Source organism: Phaenicophaeus curvirostris, chromosome 2 (assembly GCF_032191515.1).
Source record: "Phaenicophaeus curvirostris isolate KB17595 chromosome 2, BPBGC_Pcur_1.0, whole genome shotgun sequence".
NCBI classification, from domain to species: Eukaryota; Metazoa; Chordata; class Aves; order Cuculiformes; family Cuculidae; genus Phaenicophaeus; species Phaenicophaeus curvirostris.
This window is the reverse complement of record NC_091393.1, coordinates 106774846-106797114: the sequence shown is the minus strand read 5'-3', so window position 1 is coordinate 106797114 and position 22269 is coordinate 106774846. Positions and strand designations below refer to the sequence as shown.

Below are 22269 nucleotides of genomic sequence, written 5' to 3'. Positions count from 1 at the left end.
GACTGACACTGCTGGTGTCGCTCATGTCTGTGTGTGGCTGGGGAGAGCGTGGCAGGCCCCCGTAATGGCAGTGCTCGTAGGATCCCCGGGAATTTATAGACACAGAGCAGTAAGTAGGTCCCACATAGAGCAAAAGCATTTTTCCTCCTCCGGCGAAGATGTCTGCAGCATGCGCATCACAAACCAGGGGCGAGTCAAGTCTTTGCCTGACACCTTTTCCTCCACTCTTCTTGGTCTTTTTCAGTTGGAGGAGGACAGGCCTTCTCAGCACTCCCTCCCGAGGTACAGCCCCCTGAGAAGACTGGCGTCCTCCGTTTTCTCCTCCTCAACCCTGGAGACAGAACACTACCCTCACGTTGGTGGCACTTTCATACAGCGCAGCCGTTCAGCGGAGAGCAGCCCCGTGCGCATGCCCCACCGCAGGCACATGCCCCTCACGGCAGGAAACCACAGACTCATGCCTTCCGTCCTCCGCATTTCCAGGTCCCAGCTCCAGCAGGTGTGGGCCCGCTTCACACACAAAACATAGCCTGTTCAGGGAAGCAGCAGCCTCCATAATGCAATAATAGATCCCACCTGCCCACAATGTGTCACCACTAATGCAATATTGAATCCCAGACAACACTGGCCTAAGGTACTGTAATTTCCAAAGCCCCTGCAACCAGACCCCGCGGAGACTGAAAACATCTGCCTTTCTAAGCCTCCCAACAACCTGGGCGAGGGGCGGCAGCATGGCTGAAGATGAGAACGCAGATGGTGAACGGGTGATGTGTGAAAGAGGTGGATGCCAGGGCTCATCTCAGAGACTTGCTCACGCGTCCTGCAGCCTTGGGGTAGGAAGTGCAGGACTGCCTCACTGAACACACGCAATCAAGCCACAAATATTGTCAAATTATGACTGGAGTGGAGAGACCGTGGAGGTATCAGCAAGCGTTACCTTCCCCGGGCAAAGCGGTTCAAGCATCTTACACTGGGCCAAATCTGTAGGTGGTTTTTACTCCATCTAGACATAGGCAGACTCCCACTGGAAGCTCACCTGAGGCAGGACCTCAGGATTTGTCCCTCTTGTGGAGTTACGATCATGTATCTCTTTGTTGCTTTGGCTTTGGAAATGCCCTTGCTTTTGTTGCAGTTTGGTTTCCATACAGTGACCACATATTTCTGTCTCTCTGGCTTTGCCTCTGTTCTGTGGCAGTGGACCTGTTTGTCTGCTCTCCACTCCTAAGCTGCTCCAAATCCGTTATGCCTGCCTTCCTCCAGAGGCGATGACTGTCAAGAGTTGGATAGCAAGGATTTTCTTACTGATCCAGCTGTATATTACACTGTTTCTAAATTCCAGACAATTTAGGCACCTGCAGCTTTTCAATGGCAGAGCAGCCCTGCTTCTTGGCCTTGCTTGGAAATGCCTGTGATAACAGATCTCACTGGAGAAATAAACTGGCCTCAGCACTTGGTATATAGAGCCCCTGGAGCCCCTTGTCCAAAAGTGACAAATCTCAGAGGAAAAGGGAGATCAAAGCTAATTAAAATTGTCATATATATCTTTATTTCCCAGGTTTGCAGGGCTATATTGCCCTTCTCAGTATAGCTGCAGTGCAAAACACCAGGTGTTTGAAGACCTTCTGTAGTTAACTGAACGTAGTAATTGTCTTCTATTGAAATGAGCTGTTGGTCTGGTCTTAGAGTCATAGAATCATTAAGGTTGGAAAAGAACTCTAAGATAATCCAGTCCAACCATCAGCCAAATGCAACCAATGCTACTAAACCATGTCCTGAAGTGCCATGTCTGCACGCTTTTTGAACACTTCCAAGGATGGTGTCTCCACCACTTCCCTGGGCAGCCTGTTCCAGTGCTTCACCACTCTTTTGGTAAAGAAGTGTTTCCCATTATCCAATCCAAACCTCCCATGTTGTAACTTGAGGCCATTTCCTCTTCTCCTTTCGCTTGTCTTCTGGGAGAAAAGGCTGTATGGATGTTAAGGTTAAAGAAGAAGGTCTCATTGCTGGTGCTCAGGGCTTTAGGAAAGTGCAAGTCTAAAGTAAAATACTCTGGAGAAAGTGTATAAGCAGAGGATGCAGGCAAGAAGACGTGTAAAGCTCAGGCAGATGTGAAAATGGCATAGGATAAGTATGGATTTTGGAAGAAAGTTGTGACCCAGAGGTATTACTGCGTAGGTAGGATGTTTCCAGTGGAGTTGCAATGACCACTTCCTTCCAAGTACTGATTTCTCTAGGTATGTCTGCGCTGCCTGAGGCTCCCTTAATATTAGATACACTCTTCTATAAGCAACACCAGACAGTGCAACCACAGACAAGTTGCATGGTGCTTTCTGAAGCCCGTAGGACCTGGCCCAGTTGTTCTGCAGGACATGCTCATGGGCATATGCTGTCTCCTGCCTGCCCACAGAGCATCCCAGTGGATGCAGGGATGGAGATGGAGGGGACAGCACACCTTCCTTGAGGAGATTCAATGTGGGCACGACCAGTCTCTTCCTACGGGCATTCTTGAATCTATTTCTGTCCTGAGTGAACAGGACACTTTGCTGCCCAGTCAAATTTTTTTTATCTGCAATTTGTCGATCAGTTTTATTTTTAAGAAAGGCTCCGGGCATTGCCAGAAATACTTGGACTGAATTAACCAGTAGCCTAATCCTGTTTGGCAGTTTTTGTCAAGACCAGAAACCAGAAAGAGCAAGGCTGAGCTGTTTTCAAAGTGACCTGAGGACGAATGATTTGCTTAAGTAGGCTCAGATGTTATTTTTTCCATGTTCAGTAAAGACTTTAATAGAATATGAGATTCCAGAGAAAATGGAATTTGAGAAAGAAGTAGTTTTAAGTTTAGTAATTCTTAATAATTTTTAGTTCATGGTCTCCAAAACACTGATCTTCACCTTTCAAGGTCAATTTTAGGAACAAAACTTTCTATAATTTTGTATTATAAAATACAATTCTTAATTTTTCCAATGAGGAAAGGGAACAAAGAGGATAACTAGGTGTTTATAAACTCTGACTTGCCCATTTCAGACAAAAAAGGACTAGCCAATAAATAGCTCTGTACATAAAATTTAAAGGACAGCCATCTATCTAATGCCACTTATCATTCAGAAGCCTAATTGATAAAAGTGGTTGATTTAGTAATCCTTTCAGTAATCCTTTCTTCTACTTAAAATTATTAGTAAATTGAAAACCAGCTAACCAAAAAAAAAATGTTTCTATGTTGGCATCTCTTAGAAGCAGGGATGTTTCATGACTCCTGATCTGTCCGTAGCTCAGGGCTATTCTGTGCCTTTAGTGGCTGTCAGGAAGAAAAAAAGGAATCACTGAGGAAGAAGTTTGCAGTCATAGGAAGAAGGTTGGTGATAACATAATACTGGCAGGCCAGCTCTGCAGGAAGATCTGGATCACTTGATAAGCTGCTTGCATTCAAACTAATTATTGCATTCGGCTAGGAACAAGGTCTTGTTTCGAGTAGGAAGAATATAGATCAGATGCACAGAGTGGGAGAAACAGTGCTCTGGAATTTGATGTGTCCCAAAATGAGGTGGGAGTTAAGGGAAATAATGAGCTGTGTGAAAGTTCTTGTTGTGCTGCTATAGGAAAAAAAGAGTTCTTCTTTGATATATCAGCAGGAAAATTAAGATATGAGCAAAGGGGAGATCTTTTTTACTGGAGAGATCACTGCCAGACATCATATCCATGTCTTGTATGAAAATTAATTTGTAAAGGAATTTCGGAATCTAAGAAAGGAGAAACAATACAAGAATGGTTTGATTCTGTCTTGTAGAATTTGCATGAGGAAGTGCAGTCTGTCATTGAAGACAGAGCTAATAAGAGAGATGATTGCTGTTAGGAGTACCTGCCTGGAAAGAGCAAGATGGGTTTGTCATCTGCCAGACAAAGATGTGGATCTAGGTGCCTGCAGATCATAGAATCATAGAATGTCCTGAGTTGGAAGGTACGCACAAGGATCATCAAGTCCAACTCCTGTCCCTGAACAGGACAACCCTAACATTCACACCGTGTGCCTGAGGGCATTGTCCAAATGCTTCTGGAATATTGTCAGGCTTGTCACCGTGACTGCGTCCGTGGGGAGCTGTTGCAGTGCTCCACCACCCTCTGAGTGAGGAACCTTTTCCTAATATCCAGCATAACCCTCCCCTGGCACATCTTCCTGCCATTCCCTTGGGTTCTATCACTGGTCACCAGAGAGAAGAGCTCAGCGCCTGCTCCTGCTCCTCCCCTTGTGAGGAAGCTGCAGACTGTATCTCCCCTCAGTCTCCTCTATTCCAGGCTGAGCAGACCAAGTGACTTCAGCCGCTCCTCATACGGCTTCCCCTCTAAACCCTTCACCAACTTCATGACCCTGATAAAGTAACAAAGGTCAAACTAGAAGTCAGATGCTCATTTTAAAGATATAGGTGGGTGATAAACTGTTAAAATACATTACTAAAAGACACTGAATTCTTTGCTGTTGAGATTATGTAAAGTGGGATATTGATTTCTAAACCAATCCTGTTAAACCATCAAATTTGGGCTCTATACCAGAATAATTGGACATGTTGCTGTTGTCTGGGTTTTATGGGAGGTTTTATTTCATGATCAATATGGCTTCTACACTTTAATTCTAAACAAATTAATTGGTGCTAATGGCTGGAATCCTTATGTTACAGCAGTATGCAAGGAGTATTAAAAAGTTGCAGATTTTTTTTTTAACATCTTTATCTAATGCTGTGATAATTACTCTGGAATCCACATACTGTTGAGGAAAAGTTGGCAAATTAAAGAAATGTGAAAATAGCTCTCTTTTTATATATATGGAAGTGTAATAAATTAATATTAAAACTAGTTACAGTGCAATTCTAAAAACCACATCTGTAAATTACATTTATATTGCATTTATTTATTGTGTTTCATTTATAATGACTGCAATTATAAATGTAAATATATCCAAAACCAATTGTCAAGAAAAAACACCAAACAGCTAGAAAGCTTAAAGGAAGTGGCAAACAGCCATTTCCCATTCAAGGCTGTGATTTTGTGGTCAAGTTAGGGGGAGCGGAAGTGTCGGTTCTCCAAGAGGTGCCCTCCTACCCCCACCTCATCTCATCCAGCCCTTTCCCCAGTGCCAGTGCTGGTGCTCATGTGGCTGCATGGACCTGCACAGGGAGAAGGAAAGTTGTTTTCTGCTTTGGTTTGTTTCCTGTTTTGGTTCCCTGTCCATTTGCACAACTAACAGCACTGGCAAAGCAGGGAGAGCAGGGAAAATCATCTCATGGAAGGCTGTCAATGCGAAAAGTGGTCATGGGGCTATGGGGCTGAAAACTTAGTTGCCTTAGTTATTTTTCATTTTATAATCATGGAATCACAGAATGATTTGGGTTGGAAGAGACCTTAAAGCTCATCACTTCCAATGCCCCTGCCATGGGCAGGGACACCTTCCACTGCATCGGATTGCTCAAAGCCCCATCCAACCTGGCCTTGAACATCTCCAGGGATGGGGCATGATAAGAATCCTTAAATACTTCAGCTGGGGTAAATCAGTGTAAATCAATAACAGTGAAATTAAATCCCCTTTCAGCATCAGGATCTCAGGTGAATTATGTTCATCAGAAGGGTGCAAAACCAGGATTTGCATCCTGAAAGAGATGTTCTTGGTTTTACCTCCCATTGTACATAGCACTTGTTCTCCTCAGAATCTAAAATAAGGCTTGAAATGAGTATTTTCCCCCTCCTTTACAATACAGAGAGGATACCTCAGAAAGACAGGTAACTGTTGCTAGGATCTCATGCTCTCCTTCAGCGAGCAAATGCACATCAATTATATACATACATACAAAAGCCATCTTTTTATATCTTGGTCTCTTGATTTGTTTCACTTTCTTTCTATGCAGAATGGGAGATGTGTCCAATTTATCACTCTCTTCCCAACATCCTTTCCCCAGGGAGGAACTAACGAGATGTGATTTCTATGAAAACACTACTGTAAATGCTTGGGTTAAGCTAGCATGAATTGAGTAAAGGCAGTTACGCCAGCACTCATCCACTTTCAGTGGAGAAAGGTTTGGTGGGAGGGGTGGCTGTATATAAACTATATTGATAAATGTGCAATTTTGCAGATGCTGATGCATCTGCATTACAAGTATCCTGTAGATATAACCACGTAGACACAAGGCACTGGTGTGAACCTGACTTTGCCATTCTTGTGCTTTTTCACCAGTGTTGAGGGCCAGGTAAGTGGAAGAGTTATGTTGCATCACCTCTTTCACTGTTTGAAGTCTCTTGTTACAGTGGTGACAAAATGTAAGGTAGAAATGGTGACAAAATGTAAGGTAGAAATGCCCTATATGGATGATATAATCCCATCCCTATGCTACCTCTTCATGATGGAAGTCCCTCTTGCTCTTCCACTCATTCTTTTTGTTGTGGATCTGAACCTGGACATTGTGGTGGCCAAGGCTGCTGCAAGACTGTCGCTCTGAAAGGGGCAAACTGTTTCAAAAGTTTATTTATTGGGCTAAATGATTTTGTGGTTCCTAGAGACTCGCAACTTGGACTGATGCTTTCCTTTCTGCATGGTAGATGTTGATTGCAAGACCTTCAGCTCATTTCCTGTAGTTCATGTAGAGATTCTTTAGGAGTCCCCAAGAACAGAGGCAGATCAACCCACCTCTCAAATCCTGTGTCCAGATTACTTTTGAGGAGTGTATAGAAAGCTGTTCTAGCTGCCTTTCAGTTACTATGTCCTCAGCTGAGGGTAAGAGTTGGAGCACCCCTTCTCCCTTCCACTGCAGGGAAGCAGCAGGTGCTGCCTGAGCTGTTGAGGTTGTTGGCAGTTGCCACCTCCCCAGCCCAGAAGGAAAAAGCTGTACTTGAACAGTTGACCTCCAGACTAGGTTGAGATAAGGCAGCTGACTCCAGAACTGGCTGTCACTCTCCTCTGGGATCTCGTCCACTGCTTCATAAGCAGAGATAGTGCTGATCAGCTTATGTTTAAACCTGAATCTGGATGGAAGAAAAGCAGCAGTCCGCTGTAGCCCTGAGCTGTTGGTAGGCTTCACATACAATGTGATGAGAAAGCACCTCCTCCTCATCTTCACCTCACTACTCGAGAAGCTCTTTTAGATTTAGCAGCCTCTTTTTTTTTTCCTTTGCCTGTCTCTTCTCTTCCCCATATAACAAAACTCTTTTTACTCTACCACAGTTGGTAATGTATGTCCCACTCCACACATTCACCTGCTTCTGTGGTTTACCTTATTGCCATTCATGGTATTTCAGCCCGTGCGTACTTACTGTGTCCCTGGATATCTACACAACCTCCTGCTATTCCCAAGAATCTGCACCCCTTTCGTTTGCATGGCATATCTCATGTTGCACCATATAGTCCCAGTAGCAGTTTGATCAGCCTCTCTTTGATCTCCCTCCTGATTTCCTTGGAGGAAACAGAAAAAAAAGGCATATTTTGGCACTTGGAGCAGTCTCAGCTCTACATGGAGTCTGTGTGAGGAACAGTGATCGTGTTGTTTAAAGGCAGTTTGATTTCAAAGATTATAGAATCCTAGAATGGTTTTGGGTTGGAAGGGACCTAAAGGATCATCCAGTTACAATCCCCCTGCCATGGGCAGGGACACCTTCTACTGGATCAGGTTGCTTAAAGCCTCATGCAGCCTGGCCTTGAACACCTCCAGGGATGGAGCATCCAAAACTTCTCTGGGCAACATGGGCCGGTGCCTCGCCATCCTCGCAGGAAAATATTTTTTCCTAAGATCCCATCTAAATCTCCCCTCTTTGAGCCTAAAACCATTCCCCCTCATCCTATCCCTGCACTCCCTGATAAAAAGCCCCCTCCCCAGCTTTCCTGTAGCTCATTTCAGTACTGGAAGGCTGCTCTAAGGTCTCCCTGGAGCCTTTTCTTCTTCAGGCTGAACAACCCCAATTCTCTCAGTCTGTCTTTGTATGGGAGGTGCTTCAGACCTAGGATTACCTGGTAGTGGAAGGTAACCTCCATTTTTAGGACAGTTCCTTGAGTTGCAAATCCTGGAAACCTCAGGACTTAGCAAACTCCCCAAAACTATTGTGTACATGAGTGGCTCCCGTCTATGGTTGCAAACCATACAAACAGCTGATTAAACACCACTTCTTTTGTTGTGACTTTGTCTCCTAAGTTCCAATTAAATGGCCATCCAAGTCTCTGTGAGTGAGAAAACGCCTCAACTCCAGTTGAAAATAGCACAGGCTCTTCTAACTGGATCTTTTCTGGGCTGGTAAAAGTGGCTGTCCCCATTCTCCAGCCTGGGAGATGGGGAGCAGGGGTAGGATCCAGATGAAAATAGAAATAAATAGAGTATTTCAAACAGCCATGACAGGACAATGTGCAATTTTAAGTGCAATGAAGCTGACACTTTGTTCATTAGTTCTAAACTTTATCTCATTGGTATTTCCTCTCATTACCTGTCTTATCTGAAGGTATCGCAGAGTAGTGGATTTTTTTCCTTGGGGATTGGTGTTCTTCCTTTTAGCACATATAATGACAGTTCTTCCCTTATCCAGCCTGTCCCACTAGCATTAGGCCATCAGAGTGTCTTGTTGTTTTAAACAAGCTTGGTGTTTCTCATGCAATCCCATTTGGCAGGTAGCTCTCCCCAGCTGCTTCTGTGGAAGTCGAAACCAGGTGTTACGTGAGAAGGCAGCATGCCTTTAAGAACCAGTCAACAATCTTCTTTTCCTTTTTGAGGTGAAAAAAAATCAATTTTTGATACATTTTTTGTATCTAGGACTTCTGGAAAGAGGCCTGTTGTTTCCAACTGATCAGCGATAATAAGCAAAGGTGACCCCAGCAGCTTCCCTCAGCTGCTCACAAGTCAGAGAGGTTGAGTGTCTCTTCAGTAGTTGGGCTGTGTTTGTTTTCCCAAGGTGACTTTAAAGCCAGTTAACTCCTTCTTTTCTAACTCCAGTTAGTACTTTGAGATGAGAAACAAAACAAATATTTGGGATATTTCTCCGCTCCATGCTTCAGCCCTTTCTTCCAAAGGGTTCACTTTGGAATGTTTTAACTACCTCATTTGTCTTTTGTTCTGGCAGCATCACCAGACTTTGGTACCATCTTTATCATTTGCTATGCTGCCCCAAAGCCTCTTCTGCAAGGTTTGATCATTTGTTTTGTAGCAGAAGCCTTCTGCAGTCAGGTGGGAAATTAGGGCAAACACCTCCATTTAGCTTTTCCAGAGTTTATAATAGCTAATATATTCATAGAATCCTAGAATGGTTTGGGTTGGATGGGACCCTAAAGCTCATCCAATTCCAACCCCTCTGCTGTGGGCAGGGACACATTTCAATGCATCAGGTTGCTCAGAGCTTCATCCAGCCTGGCCCTGAACGCTTCCAGAGATAAACAGTACTTGTACTTTTGTTTGGCCTCTTAACCCAACAGATTCTCCAAGTGCTTTATTTTCCCTGTGAAACACTTCCCTGCTGTTAGATAAGCGGGACCGCTAGTGGAAGTGAGCGGCAAATAAAACCTTTTCAGGATGAAGCCAGACATGAGAGTTTGATTGCACAGATCGAATTTCAGGAGTCAGAATATTGTTCTATGATCTGTAAATTGTCAGGACAGTGGGTGGGACCTCTATACCAAATATAATATCATTGAGGCATTTCTTTGACTGCAAGTTCCCAGGAACTTCACTTGCTCTCTCACATAAAATAATGCACTTTTGAATCTGGTGCTGTGATCATATGTAAATAAATCAAGACCAGAAAATATAACCATTGCTAGTTTAGTCCTGCATTGTAAAATAGCTCAACAATAAGATGCACTGTGAGACTGGAGATAAGAAAGCATGGAAAAATGTATTCAGTCCTTTTCCTGTTTTCTAGTGTCCTTCCTCTCACGCCTCCATCAATTAATTGTCCATGATATGTGTATGTGGAATTTTGAGTGCCTGGCAGTGGCAAAAGATTATTCTTGGAAATATAAGGAGATTTTCTACTGCTTATCAGGAGGGATTGGTGACAGATAGCCACCGCGTTTGTCCAGTGGGTCTAGCATCTATTCCTTAGGCGAGGTGGAGTCTGTTTTATCCAGTCACATTCATATCCAGCCACATAACACTGCACAAATGACCTGATTTATTTTTATTGTAAACTGCTGGGTTAGATGAATGACGCTTTTTATTAATGGTTGTCAGTGGAAATTTATTCACTTTATGTGGGGCTGAAACCATTTTGTTACTTTCACGTTGAATAAGAAAGGGCTCTTTTATCCCAATCTACTCAAAAGAGAAGCTTTTATTTTTCCTTTTCTGTTTTTCCTTTGGTGACAAATGGGAAAGAACTATTTGGAGATAGCAGTTATATATATGTGTAGCTCTGCTTAGCAGTAACAGATGGGCTTCCAGAGGCCAGCTGAAGAGAATAAAATTATATTTCCTAGCAAACAAGGTCTGAAGCTTTGAAAATCGTGTAAAATTTGCAAATCCCAAAACTCCTGTTAGTATTTATAATGAATAAATTACCCCAGATATTTCTCAGCTAGAGAACATGGGGTGCTTTTCCTCTTGACCTGCTTCCCCTGTAGTTGCCAGCCCTCCCCAGAATGACTGGAGGAGATAACATTTTCTGGAGGGGCTGACCAAAGTAAGCCAGATGTGCTTCCCAATGTCACTCTTGTCCCCAGGGTGGCATTGGGATGGTTTTTGCTGGAGCTTCCATTTCTGATTGTATGTATGTTTCTATGTGTCCATCACCTGCATGTGGAGTGTGAATGGCCACGCATGGTCATGCCTTACAGATGCGTTTCTGTGCCGGTAATGGGCAACTTTGTGCCATCCAAGTGCTCAAAAGAGCCCAACCAATGGGCCATCCAAGTGCTCAAAAGGCAATTACAAAGAACAAACCTCAGTCGGTTACAGAAGGTATCCTCACAGTGTCTGGTTGAAAAGGCACACCTGGCCTCCTTTCACCTTGCAGATCTGATTCTGGCAACCTGGCCCAGACGGGTTTTCTTAATACAGTGTCTTGTAGCAAACATATCCCTCCGTTCGCCATCAGCTGGTGGCAGAGCATTCTGGTGACAGGAACGGTGCTGCCACTTGGGACATAATTTATTAGTATGCAAACGCCTATTTTGGGTAATATTAAAACACTGAATAAAATGTGTAAAGGCTGATCACTGCAGTCCTACCTTCCTTTCTGTTGCGTTTTTATACCACGCGTCTTGTGTTTGGGTCACTATAACACAGACCTGTATTCGCAGTTCCCTAAGACAGCGCCAAGATTAATTTCTGGACAACGTTTTGAGGTATTGTTTGATGTATTGCAATTCCTTTGTATTACATCTGCTATGGGAAAAATGATGTTATGATGAATGTATGTTTTAAACAAGCTGCTAACCATGTAACCTGGGGGTTGGAAGCAATCCCCTACTTGCACGTCTTCTAGTGTTTGAAAAGAAAATTGCTTTATGTTTGGAGGTTTTATTTTTTCATATGCAAAGTGTTTTTGAGTCAGTTACCTCATCTAGGGCACTTGCCTCATAAGAATCCCCAGGGCTTCCTCTAACAACTCCAACAAGTTTCTCAGTTTAATTATGAGTGCAATTAATTGATCTGGCAATGCAAAACACAGTAATGGCAAATTTCCTCTGAACAAGTCCAATAAAGAGGATTTATGTGGGACTTTTGCCCCTTCAGCTTGGTCCTTTCTAAAAGCAAACCAGATCAGGTCCTTATTCAGCACTGCTGACTTCTGGTTATTTTTGTGACTAAGGAAGATGTTTAGCTTTCCGAATCTCCTTCTTCTTCTTCTTTCTTGCTGCTATTAAGTTGCCTTTACAATTAGGGAGTACAACAATTTTTGGATTATCATTTCCTTCCACTTTGCTCGCCATTTCCTGAGTCTCATATAAGTGATAAAAATGAGGTGGTCCCTGTGTCTGCTCAGACAGGGAGCTCTGTGTTTCACTCCTGCTGGAGACACTGGTGGGTCCAAAGGTGGGAAGCGAAATGGCAGGCATTCCACCTTTACAGAGCTATTGCTTCCATCGAAGACGCTAGGAAAACTGGCACAAACCTAATAACATCTGAAAGCACAAATAAGGAGGAGCAGAGCACTTATCCAGCATAGGACTGGACTGTCCTACTCACCTTGGTAAAGAAAAAAGGAAGAGAAAGGCTGTGGAGCATTTGATGGTAAGGATGCTGGAAAGAAGAACATCTCTCTGATATTTATGGTGCTGATTCTTGGAACGCGCTGATCCTGCAAGCAAGTGTGGCAGCTCTAAGACCCCTGCTACTTTTACCTCATCTGATGCTGGTTTGAAGAAAGAGCTGCTTCAGAAACTCAGATTCTAGGGTTTTTTCCACTCATTGTTGCCAATCCTGCCAGGTCTCCCAGTCCCACACAAGCTTAGTCTATGTTGGCAGAGGATAATGTCACTTCCAGGATATGCTAAGGTCCTGATAGTATCCAAATCAAAGCTGTTACAGGGAAGACCGGACTACGGCTCTTGCTGTCTGTGTGCCATCTGCATCTCTCAGGACTAAAGGCCTCTTCCCATTCCCAATGGAACAATTAATGTCATGTTGGGAACTTGATTTCTGCTTCTTGGACTTCTCAGCTCCCATGAAGAATCTCAGGGACCAGCATATCCTTCCTTTGCATTACCTTGTGTCACCTCTTAGACTTCTGTTGCTGCTAAGCAAGAGAGACTCCGAATCCTGTTTAACCAACTGCTATCCAAGTAGGAGGTGAATGTGGTTTCTGGAGTCATTTCTACTGAGACAAAAGCTGTAGGTAACCTGGTTGTACTTCCAGGTTTGCTTGAGAAACTTCATCTGCTGGGACTTGAGTTAGCTTGAAGGAGTGGATCTCAGGGAAGTCCCCTTCAAGCAGGTCTCCAGTATTAGGAGGTGCAGCAGAAGGGCTTCCTCAAGTTGCCAGAAGTCCTCATCACTTGGGACAGAAGGTTTGAAGAAGCTGTGGAAGTTCGTCTCAGGGGGAGGGCAGCAGGGAGACAGAGGGGAAGCAGCCTGCTGTAGCTTTAAAGGCGGTACTGAGTAGGGATCTGTTTGGAAGGATGTAGTTGATTAAAGGGATCCAAAGCTTGTTTTCCTTGAGTCTTTTTATTCTTCCTTTATCCAATCCCACTAGAGCCTAAGGTCAACCCCTTTTTGTACTGCAATAACACTGTAATATATGCTTGCACTAATTCTTCTGGCACACCGAGCATGCAAAACCAATTTAAAGCTTTTTTCAGAAGAAAAAACACTGTATTATTGTGTATATAGAAATACTGAGAGAGAATTGGAATTCTGTCTCCTGTATAAAAGCATGCATTGATTACCTGTATGTAGACCATGCTGTAAATGCTGCAGAGTACTGTAAAATCCTACACTTGAAACCACAATGAGCAGGCAATGTCATCAGAAACAAACAAAACAGAAGCTGTGCAATGGATTTTGTGCCTTTTTTAAATCCATGTATGTTAATCCAGACAATCGGGAAAAGAAAAAAGAAAAAAAAAAGCTTGTATACTACCAAAATCTTATTAAAGAATCGAAGGCAGCACCTTGGTTACGGCTGGGTTTTTTGTTTGGTTCCTTGCTTTATTTTTCTACTCCCTCGGCTTTGCAGCTCTGAGAAGGTGTCCCCTGCTCATCCTTGGCTACATGGGAGCACCAGCCAGGGAGCTCTGATAGAAGAGGGAGACTTTAATTATTGTTTACGAATGTGATCACTGAAAACTTGCAGTTAAAACAGATCTGGAAATAGAAACAAAGCTCTGTGACTGTTGAAGATGTGTTCCATGCACTTTGGGAAGGCCACACTGTGAGTTCAGTTTATGTAAATTAAGGCTAGTACCAGTTTCTCTGACTTGAACCCAGTCATAGAATCATAGAATGTCCTGAGTTGGAAGATACTCACAAGGCTCATCGAGTCCAACTCCTGTCCCTGAACAGGACACCCCAACATTCACACCGTGTGCCTAAAAATGTTGTCCAAAAGCTTCTGGAATATTGTTAGGCTTGGCACCATGACTGCTACCCTGGGGAAGCTGTTCCAGTGCTCCACCACCCTCTGGGTGAAGAAATTTTTCCTAATGTCCAAAGTAACCTTCCCCTGGCACATCTTCCTGTCATCCCCTTGGGACCTATCATTGGCCGCAGTGGTCATATCACAGCAGCAGGTTACAACTAGCTCCAATTTATGTAAGTTTCTAGAGCTCTGCCTTGATGGTTACAAGCATGCAAACTCTCTGTGCTTAAGCTGTTACAATTCAACACCTATAAATGCAGCAAAAACAGTTTATCTCATTTCTCTTGGTTTCTCACACTGGGCATCTTCCCCTGGCTGGCAGCAGGCTGTGCATAGGGTAGGTGGATAACTGTCTACCCTGAGGGAGACAAGGTGTTTGAGAACATCTGGAAAACTTCCAGCCCATCCACCCCCACAAAACTCCAGAGAGATGGATGCAAAATTTTGGCTGTCCTGCAGGTAACAGATTCCTGCTCAATGAATCTGACCATGCTCTGCCTTTCAACATGACTCATATTTGAAAGCAGACTCTGCTGTAGAGCAGCACGTGTTTCAACCCCAGTTGCTGTTGGTCTTGCTGGTATCAGGTTGGAAGGGTAAACATGGCAATAGACCCTGTCTGCTTTGCTGTGAAGCGCAGTTACTAATCCAGTGGTTTTGTGAAATCTGCTGGAGAGCAAGGCTGCAGGCATTAGGTGCATGCAAAGGCATCTTGGAAAGGATGGTGGAAACTCCCCCTTGAGGAGAAGCACAAAACCCCACCTCCTCAAAGACAAAGAGTACTTTGTACAGGGAGGTGTCAGTCTGAGAGGAAGAGCTAGGATTGTGCTCTTGAGAGAGGACAGAAGCTTCTCTAGTGAGGGGTTCAAACTGGTAGCATCTTGTTCAGCAGGGTGTCCACTTGCAGTCAGCTCCTGCTCACATTAGTCCAACAATGAAGACAGTCTCAGACTTTGATGACCTAGGACAGTCTTCCTTGTTAACAGCTTCTGGTGATGATAGTGATGAAGGTAGTAAAATATGTGTTAAGATAATATTTGACCCGAGAGACATTTCAACAAAGTTTCTTTTAGTTGAGTTTGTAGGTAGCTTCTGTCCTTCATGATTTTTGGCATATTTTCATTCTTTGGATTTTTCTCCATGGTGCATTTCTAGTGGCAAAACAATCAAAATCTCAGGCTGCTTTAAGAAATGCATTCTGGCAATTTTGGAATACTCCATGCAACAGCTTAAGCAGTATGAATCTCTCAAAGGTAGGTAGAGACCAAGCAGTCCCTGTTGTGCTTAGGAGCAGTGTCCACGCAGAGCAGTAGAAAATACACGGGGCAAATGAAATGACAGGCAGAAAGGTAGTCCATTTGCTAAATACCACGAGGAATTTGTACAGCCAGGAGTAGAAGTACGTGGAGGCTACAAAAGGTATCTACTGCACAACTCAATGACAGAAAGGGGCATCAGAGCAGGAGGAAAGAAGCAGGTTTCATTACAACAACGTCATAGAATCATTAAGACTGGAAAACACCTCTAAGATCATCCAGGCTAACCGCCTGTGCCTACTAAACCATGTTCCAAAGTGCCACATCTCCATATTTTTTTTAACACCTCGAGGAAAGGAGACTCCGCTACTTCCCTGGGCAGCCTGCTCCAGTGCTTGCTCCATGTTGTCCAGCTCATGTCATACATTACTGCTGAGTGCAACCTCACCTCTGAAAAATTCCTGATGCCTTGCAAGGGAAAGAGCTGTTGAGGAAGAAGGGGTTGCTGGAGACAGGGTTGTGCGTGGGACAGGCTGCAGGGCATAGAAACCATATCTCTGGCCTCTACAGGGCGTGCACTGCAGGACTGGATTCAGTTCTCCTTGACCAGAAAGCAGATTATATGACACAAGCTCCTAAGAGCTGAGAGGAGATTTGAAGATTTACATATGCAAAGAGAAAACAGTAATCCTCCAACTATACCATCAACCACAGCATCTAGAAAATGGAAGTAGAGAAGGAGGTGATGGGGTACTCTTTCCACTGGGAGGCCCAGCATAAGGCAAGATGTTGGTCATGGCTTCTTTATCAAGTACTAGTCCCACTGAAGAAGCACATCTATTTGATCAGGACTCCTGGGAGGTATTTCTTGGGAAAACAATATCCAGCCAACAGGCAGAATTCCATCTTAGGCTTCTGAATGGACCAGTTTGCAAGAAATGCCTGAGGGAGGAAACCAAATGGGTAATTTCCTTTCTAAAGGGTAGTAAGTCCCTCTTACCTGTTGAAGTTCCACATCTGTCGTCCTGATACAAAAGGTAGAGTGGGTCATTGAAAGCCCAAACCAGGCTAATACAGGGCCATCTTCAGGGACAGGCTTCAGCTTTAATAAAGGAAGAGAAGCAGCTTTGAACTCCAGGGGCATTGCCAAAACCAGCCTATGTTTTAATTTATAAGATATAAAACTGAATATCAAATAGATAACAACTTATAACCATGTATAACAGCTTGATGCTGCCCACCAATCTATTTGAAATATCCCTGTTATACATGAGCATGAAGATCTTAGATTTTTCAGGCATACAGTAGGACAGTTGCTCTGCAACATGCAGATTTTCAGTGCAATTTGATAATGTAATTGGACTCAAAAGCTATTGAGGGCTTTTCCTCCTACCCTTAGAAACAAAAAGATCCGTTCCCTTTAGCCAGGTGAACCTGTGAGCTGTTGGCAGGTCCATAAACCATGCAGTTCAATGGGTGCTTGTTTAGTCCTGTAGCCTAAATATCCTCTGATGCTGTCAAAACACAGATGTTTGGAGCTTTGTTGCTCACAATTAGGACTTTTCACGGGTAACATGTGATGCATTATTGACTGCTGGGTTCATGGAAAGGTTTTCATTTTCCAATCCTCTTTAACAGAAGGGTGACCTAAATGGTTTTCTTTAAATCCATTTTGCAGAGTGGTGCTGATGTGGTTTTTCATTCACAACCCATTGATAATTAGGCCAACTGTCGATGAGCATTTCTTATTTATTTTGCCCTTTTTTGCTTGTTTGATCAAGTGTGTTCCTGTGTGTATGAGCTGCTGCATTTCCATTAGTGTTATTTCACAGCCTACTCCTGGCACCTTACAGGTGGTCTTTCCACCATGGAGCACTGTTTGAGAAGCACTGCTTCCACCAACTGTCCTGTCTTCCTGTTGCTTTCAATGGTTGGACATCCCGGAGTTTAACAATGATACTGTCAGCTTTCAGGACTTGCTGATCATTTTAGTGAAAACAGAAGCCTGTAGCAGCCAGAACTGGGAGATGCTGGAGAGACGTGGGAGCAGAAGAGAGGGGTGAATAACCTGGGCATAGAAGAGAGTTGCTGAATGTTTCCAATAAGGAAGTGGTGAACATGTAATTATATAAATACTGAAGAAGATTGGGAAACATAAAATAATCCTGAGTAATTGCTTCCAAACAGCTCTTTAAGGTCCAGGTTAAAGCCTGCTAACAAAGGAACTACTTTGGTACATGTTTTTTGCCTTCATTGATAAGTATCTGTGAATCTCTCTTTTCTAATGTTTGTATGAATCAAATCACAGAATCCTAGAATGTCAGAATGGTTTGGGCTGGAAGGGATCTTAAAGATTATCTATTTCCAGCCCCCTTGCCATGGACAGGGACACCTTCCACTGGATCAGGTTGCTCAAAGCCTCATCCAACTTGGCCTTGAACACCTCCAGGGATGGGGTATCCACACTTCTCTGGGCAACCTGGGCCAGTGCCTCAGCACCCTCACAGGAAAACATTTCTTCTTAAGATCTCATATAAATCTCCCATTTTTCAGCTTAAAACTCTCCCCTCTCATCTTAGCCCTGCACTCCCTGATAAAGAGCCGCTTCCCAGCTTTCCTGTAGGCCCTGTTTAATGATCAAGTGATCACTGCTCAAGAATGTATTTTGGAAGTATGATAGTCTAGAGGCTTTCCACTGATGCTTCCTGCTGCTGTTGATCCTGTTGCCTTCTGTGTCAATGTGATGTCTGAATATTAACTCTCTTGTCACATCTGTCTTCTTGCAGGCCTACATGCTGAAGTCATTCGAAATGAATGGTCTGCCCAAGGCGGTGCCTTTAAGTTTGCCTTATCAAGACTTCAGAAAAGATTTGTCAGACTACTGGGAAAAGCCTAGGGTGTCCCAGCGGATAAAGAAAGTTGATTTCTCAAATGTTGTCTTGACCGCTCCTTGCAAACCTCTGGAACCTTATCTGGAAATTAATGGAAAAGAGGAGGAGGAGGAAGAGGAGGAAGAAGAGGAGGAGGAGGAGGAGGAGGAAGATGAGGTGGAAGAGGAAGGGGATGAGATTGACATGCACAGTGGTTCCAGCAGTGACCTGAGTCAAAAAAGCACAGAGCGCAGCCAGGAGTGTGCAGCATCCACACTCCTGGCTGATGATCAGAAGGGATCCAAGGGTCGAGCATCCACTGCTGACGGGGACCTGGAGCTGGAGGAGGGCTCAAAAACACTAGTGCTGTTTTCACCAGGTGATTTGAAAAAGTCTCCGGTGACCACAGATTTGGCTCCAGAAGTTGATCTGGGCACTCTTGCTGCACTGACACCTCAGACCGAGCGGCCACAGCCTATGGGTAGCCAACTGGATGTATCTGAGCCAGGGACTCTGTCCTCAGTCCTTAAATCTGAACCAAAGCCTCCCATGGCAGTGGCTACAGCTTCCTCCCCCTTTACCAAAGTCGAGCGCACATTTGTTCATATTGCTGAAAAGACCCACTTAAACGTCATGTCTTCCAGCGGGCAGCTGATGAGGCACGAGGAATACTGCCCTCCAGGACAGTTTGAGGAGGTCATCATCGAAGAAGAGCTGGAGGACAACCTGGTGCTGGTAGAGAATGGAAGCATACATTCGGGGCTAGAAGGGGCAGAGACGGAGAGCTGTGCGCTTTCAGCTAATCCCATTGAAGCCTCCTCAGACACAGTGGGGGAGCAGCTGGCCCTTCGTAGTGGCATTCCAAAGCCTCCTGAGGACAAGCCGGAGCTCTCTGACAAAGTGGCACTCTCATTGGATTTGGAAGAGCCTAGGAAGATGGTTACAAAGGAGCCTGACCTTGAAAAGTCAGCATCTGTGGCAGAACACCTTAAGCGAGCAGAGACCCTCCTCGACACACCACAGCAGGGTCCCAGGAGACCTCTGGGCTCCAGGTATCGAAGTCGGATACCCATCTTGTTCTCCGAGGAGGACACTGGCTCAGACCTTTCGACTTCACTCTCGGCCAAAGAGAGGTTTTATAAGAGGGCAAAGCAACCTGACTTGGCTCGCCTAGTGATGGAGAAGAGGCAAAACCGTCTCCTGCGACTGGCCTCAGGAGCCTCCTCCTCAGCATCCTCCAGTGAGGAGAGGCGACGGGCCTCAGAAACACTGTCAGCCACTGGTTCTGAGGAGGACACCCATGACTCCGATGACTCCATCCCAAGGAAGGCAGGGAAGGCTAAATCTGCCCTCCTTGGGAAAGAAGAGAGACCCATAAGCACAAAGAGCAGAATTCCCCGGCCCATCACACCAGTGAAAACACCACTAGAGGCAGCGAAGTCTGAAAGCTCCATGGCCATGGCAGGGCTATGTAGCTCTCCACAGGATGCAGCTGTTGCCTCCAGGTAAGACCACAACGGTGGGCAATACAAAGTGGTGAATTGATTAAGGAGGTACAGCCAAGGCTTTGCTCGCCTCCCACTGCTTTGCCCGCCTCCCACTGCTTTGCCCTTCCCTTGTCTCGAATGTGTGGTCCATCCCTGTTTCCTACAGTCATTTCAGCTCACTGGTGTGTGAAACACCCACCTCTATCTCTTTTGGCTCAGTCTGGCCAAAGGGCTTTGAGCAATCAGCAGGCTCAGCCGTGTCCCTGCAGGGAGGCCTGGCCTGGCTATTTTGATCAGAGCTGCAAGGGCTGCATGGTTGCCAGTTGTGGTTGCCTCAGAAGATGGCCAGCATGCAAAGAGCTGGCCACACATGAGCTTTGACAGGGACCTTGAACAGCATGGGCCACCTCTGCGCAGTCTGAATTCCTTACACATATTTGTGCCTTGATTTTTTTTTGGAGCTACCTGGCTCCCTATCAAATAAGCACAGAGATGGAGTGGAGGTGGACCTTCTTAATTCACCAGTGTTTGGCTTTTCTGCCTGGCCTCAGGGATAGAAGTCCAGCTTCAGGAGCAGAGCTTCTGGACTTCTGGCTGGCTCTGCCACAGTTGCAGCAAAATCTGATCTTTCATAGACAGAGGTAAAAGGAGGTCATCCCTGTGGGACAGCCCTGTTTATATCCCAGCAGTTACCATCAGAGGCCAACTGGTGCAATTCAGCTCATGCTTACATTCCCAGATTGTATCTCCTGCTTTGAAAGGGGTTGCTGCATCCATGCTGTGGATTAAGAGCTCTGGATATGTGCTATGGGCCAAGCCGTTCCTGTGCGTTGCCCCAGAGGGTGCTGGAGGATCAGAGGCAAGCACTTAGAAGCATCGGCAGTTACAGGATGGATGGTGTTCAAAACCGTGTACACCTTGTTCACTGCATAGCTTTTGTCTTCCTGGTACTGGAGAGTCTTTGTAATTGCCCATCAACATCCACGCCAGAAGCCTGGTGCCCCTTGCCATAATTCCCCTTCATTGTCCCTTTTCTTTTCCCCTGCAGGCTTCAGGCACAGAAAACAGCTGGAAGTGTCCCAAACGAGTGCCGAACGGCACAGATACAAAGTCGGCTTCCTTCTTCACCGAGCTCCACTTCTCTTCCTCCACGGGGCAGCTCACGGAGGTCCAGCTGTGCATCCCCTCGAAGCCCTGTCCTCCCTTCAAGAAACCCCAGTGCTTCCCCCAGAAGCCAGCTGCCACCTCGGAAGGAAAGTCCTTCTCCCTGCCGACAGCATAAGCCGGGGACTGCTCTGCAGCGAGTTCCTCCTTCCCCCCGACCTCAGCCCACAGCTCAGGCCCTGGGTCCGACAGGAGATTCCCTGCCCTCTCCTGGTGTGGCCAAAAAACGACAAAGAGGAAAAACCCAGACTCAGAGTCCAGCAACCAAAGGAAAGCAGGTGTCCCTGGAAAGTAAGGCAGCTGCCAGATAATGATCTTCTTCTGCCAGCCCAAAGGACTGGGTAATTTCTGCATATAGTATACACTTGAGATGCTGCAGCACAGCCTTCCATGCTGGACCCACGAGTGTATAGCAGTAGCTGTACTTCAATGCTTCACTCACTCTCACCCTACACCGTCGCGATCTGCTCCCATGGGCCTGAGACCCTCTGAGCCACGGAGCCTTCTTCAAGGGAGACATCCAGCCCGCAGCTCACGCTTGCTAACGCACAGCACCAAGCAGCGACCCAGGCAGCCTGCCTAGTGCCTGACCCTCCTCCCTCCCCAGGCATTCCCTTCTCTCTGTCAGCAATACCGGTCACCAACACCACCCCTGGCTTTGGAAAGAGGAGCAGAGGTGATGAGAACAAGGGCTGCTGGAGTGGAAGGTTCCTGTCCTGCAGGCAGCTCCCTCCTCTCTCCTTGCTGGGAAAATGCCAGCCTTGACCACCACCATCTAACTGAGTGTTGGCTCGCCTCCTGCTACCTGTGTTAGGAAGGGATTGTCACCAGCTCAGCTAAGAGGGATGGATGCATCCTTGTGTGCTGAGATAAGAGCAGAGGCAGGGTGGAGAGGGCTCTTCTCTCCTTTCCAGAGATGCCTCTGCAGGTGGGAATGGGAGACAGGCTGGATGCTCCTGCCTGCTCCAGTACGTCCCACAGAGGAGGCCGTCTGGCGGTTGCTTGGGCATTGGGTATTTAGATAGAAGTAGGGATGCTTGCTAGGAAATCAAGAGCACTTGCTAATTGATGTAGAAGGGAGCACACTGCAGCCACTTCGGTCTCAAATACCAAACTGTGATATGTGGAGACCACATCTCCCAACATGGGTGGTTCCAACCAACCTGAGCATGGTCGGTGCCACAGACCCGTAGTCCACCAAACACAGCTCCATCCTGAAGATGTGAATAGTCACTGGATGCCTTTAGCTTGGGTGCCCCTTGCACCTAAATTCCTTGTGCTTTATTGTCACGCTCTTGGTGTTTGTGAATTTTGGCACCGTTGTTGAAAGTTCCCCTACACGGCAGGGTGGGAAATTATTATCCTGTAGTATATTCAAAAGCTGCTGCTTTGCGAGGAGAGGTAAGCTGGCACATGGCACTTCTACCTGAGAGCAGAGCGGGTTTTGCTGTGGAGGTCGGG

General features: G+C 45.5%; 1 protein-coding gene across 6 annotated transcripts in view; it reads left to right on the top strand.

The window, feature by feature from the left end:
• TTBK1 (tau tubulin kinase 1) overlaps positions 1-21667 on the top strand; it is a 110339-nt gene extending 88672 nt beyond the window's left edge. For all 6 annotated transcript variants that reach the window (XM_069850330.1, XM_069850329.1, XM_069850331.1 and 3 more), the window contains 2 exons: positions 18074-19662; positions 20693-21667. In XM_069850330.1, coding sequence (XP_069706431.1) covers positions 18074-19662; positions 20693-21119 — 2016 coding nt within the window. In that variant the 3' untranslated portion in view covers positions 21120-21667. The remainder of the gene's footprint in view (positions 1-18073; positions 19663-20692) is intronic.
• The last annotated feature ends 602 nt before the right edge of the window (positions 21668-22269 follow it).